General features: G+C 55.5%; 1 protein-coding gene across 1 annotated transcript; it reads left to right on the top strand.

Moving 5' to 3' along the window:
* The first annotated feature begins 230 nt into the window (after positions 1–230).
* Positions 231–1,585, top strand: ankrd9 (ankyrin repeat domain 9). Its single transcript, XM_043698471.2, has one exon. The coding sequence runs from the start codon at positions 341–343 to the stop codon at positions 1,250–1,252; it is 912 nt and encodes a 303-aa protein (XP_043554406.2). The 5' UTR covers positions 231–340; the 3' UTR covers positions 1,253–1,585.
* Positions 1,586–1,902: the final 317 nt, after the last annotated feature.

Below are 1,902 nucleotides of genomic sequence, written 5' to 3' on the forward strand. Positions count from 1 at the left end.
AGGTGAGTCAATGGACGGGGCGGGGCGAGAGAAGGGGCCTGGTCTATGGGCGGGGCCAGAGTAAGGGGCGGTGCTGGGGGCGGGTTCGAGGGCGGGGCGCGGTTGAAATCGGCCAATGTTTGAAGGCGGCCCTCGGCGCTGCTGCTACAAAGAGAGTGTGGGAGGCGCGGCGCCCGGCTTCGGGGACTATGACCCGGGGAGCGGTGTGTAATTGAAGGCAGGAGCAGGAGCAGGAGCAGGAGCAGGAGCAGGAGCAGGAGCAGGAGCAGGAGCAGGAGCAGGAGCAGGAGCAGGAGCAGGAGCAGGAGCCCTCGGTCCGGGACTCCGAGGCCCCCCGGCCATGCCCTGGAGTCTGGGCTATTGCAGCCCCGGGGGCGGTCAGCAGGAATCGCGGTGGCGGAAACGCTGCAGGAAATCATCGTTTGCTTTTTACCAGGCGGTGCGGGACCTGCTGCCTGTCTGGATGCTGGAGGAGATGAGGACCATGGAGGTGTTCCACTGGGAGGACAGTGGCCGCATCAGCAGCTACTCGCCGTCCGAGGCTCTGCTCTATGCCCTGGTGCACGACCACCAGGCGTACGGCAAGTACCTGCTGAGCGAGCACCCCCGGGCTGCCCTGGCTATGTCCAGCACCAGCTTCTGTTGCTGCTCGGTCCTCGGCCAGCACCTGGCCATGGCTGTGCGCTACAACCGGGTCGCCACCCTGTCGCGGATCCTCGACAGCCTGCGCCGCTTGCCGGAGGGAGAGCGCCGCCAGTACATCGACCGCCGGGGCTGCGAGCATGTGGAGAGCGGCAAGACCCCACTGCACTTGGCGTGCGAGCTGGTCAGGCCCGAGTGTTTGACCCTGCTGCTCGGCCATGGCTCGTCTCCTTACATCAGGGACTGCCGCGGGGACACGGCTCTGGACACCTTACTGCAGCAGCTGGGTTCCAGTCCCCTGGACAATCCCAGGATGGCCAGGTGCCTGCATCACCTCCTGCTATTCATGCCCGAGCTCCAGTTTCAGATGAAGACGACGCTGAAGGACAATGCCAGTCTCTGGCGGACCGTTCTGGGGACACCGCTCTTCCAATGGCTCTCGGGCTACAGCCCCGCTCCCCTCTTCATAAAGGCCATGCAAACTTTAATCAGGACGATAGACCCCGAGAAATTCCCAGAGGGTCTGGACGAACTACCCATATCCCATCTCCTCCGAACTCTGGACTTTAAACTGACTGCAGGCGGCACTGTCCGTTCAAACTTCGAGTGATGCCGCTTTTAACCTTTAATGCGATTTTATATATAGACTTTATATGTATTTATATATTTTAAAAATGCTGTTTAGAAGCTTATAAATGAACGGCTCAATGAAGTGCCAAGCCGATATGTAGTGAACTTCAGAGTTGAGAATTCTCCAGAATGTAAGCTTAAAAATGTGTTGCTGGAAAAGCGCAGCAGGTCAGGCAGCATCAAAGGAGCAGGAGAATCGACGTTTCGGGCATAATGTTCAAAGTGCATTGAAACTGTAGAGTCCTACAGTTTCCAATGTAGTATTGATTCAACTTTTTTTTTGCGAGAATAAATCTATTTTAACACACTTGGCTATGAACTGTGTCACTGCATCCTCTTGTACTCGGCTTGTATTACCATGCCGTAAATAATTTATCAAAATGCGTTGTGGGATTCATGTTAGGTCGGCTTTGTTGCATTATGTACACACTATACATTGCGTCCAGACCAACGCGATAATGATGTCAATTCGACAGTTTCTGCTGCTCACTCACTCTTCTGGCATTTCCCCATTGGAAAAACGTGAAATCTTTCACATTCCGATGGGCGCTTCCTACCAATTGCTCCACTATCATGAAGAGAAATAGAAACTGAAACCCGAGGCGCTTTTCCAAAGCAACCAGGGAGCTG

Source organism: Chiloscyllium plagiosum, unplaced genomic scaffold, assembly GCF_037043375.1.
Source record: "Chiloscyllium plagiosum isolate Xiang-an unplaced genomic scaffold, Cpla_swu_hap1 HiC_scaffold_8, whole genome shotgun sequence".
Classification (NCBI taxonomy): Eukaryota; Metazoa; Chordata; class Chondrichthyes; order Orectolobiformes; family Hemiscylliidae; genus Chiloscyllium; species Chiloscyllium plagiosum.

Coding starts and splice junctions, on each gene's coding strand:
- ankrd9 (XM_043698471.2), top strand. CDS start 341: ATGCCCTGGAGTCTGGGCTATTGCAGCCCCGGGGGCGGTCAGCAGGAA.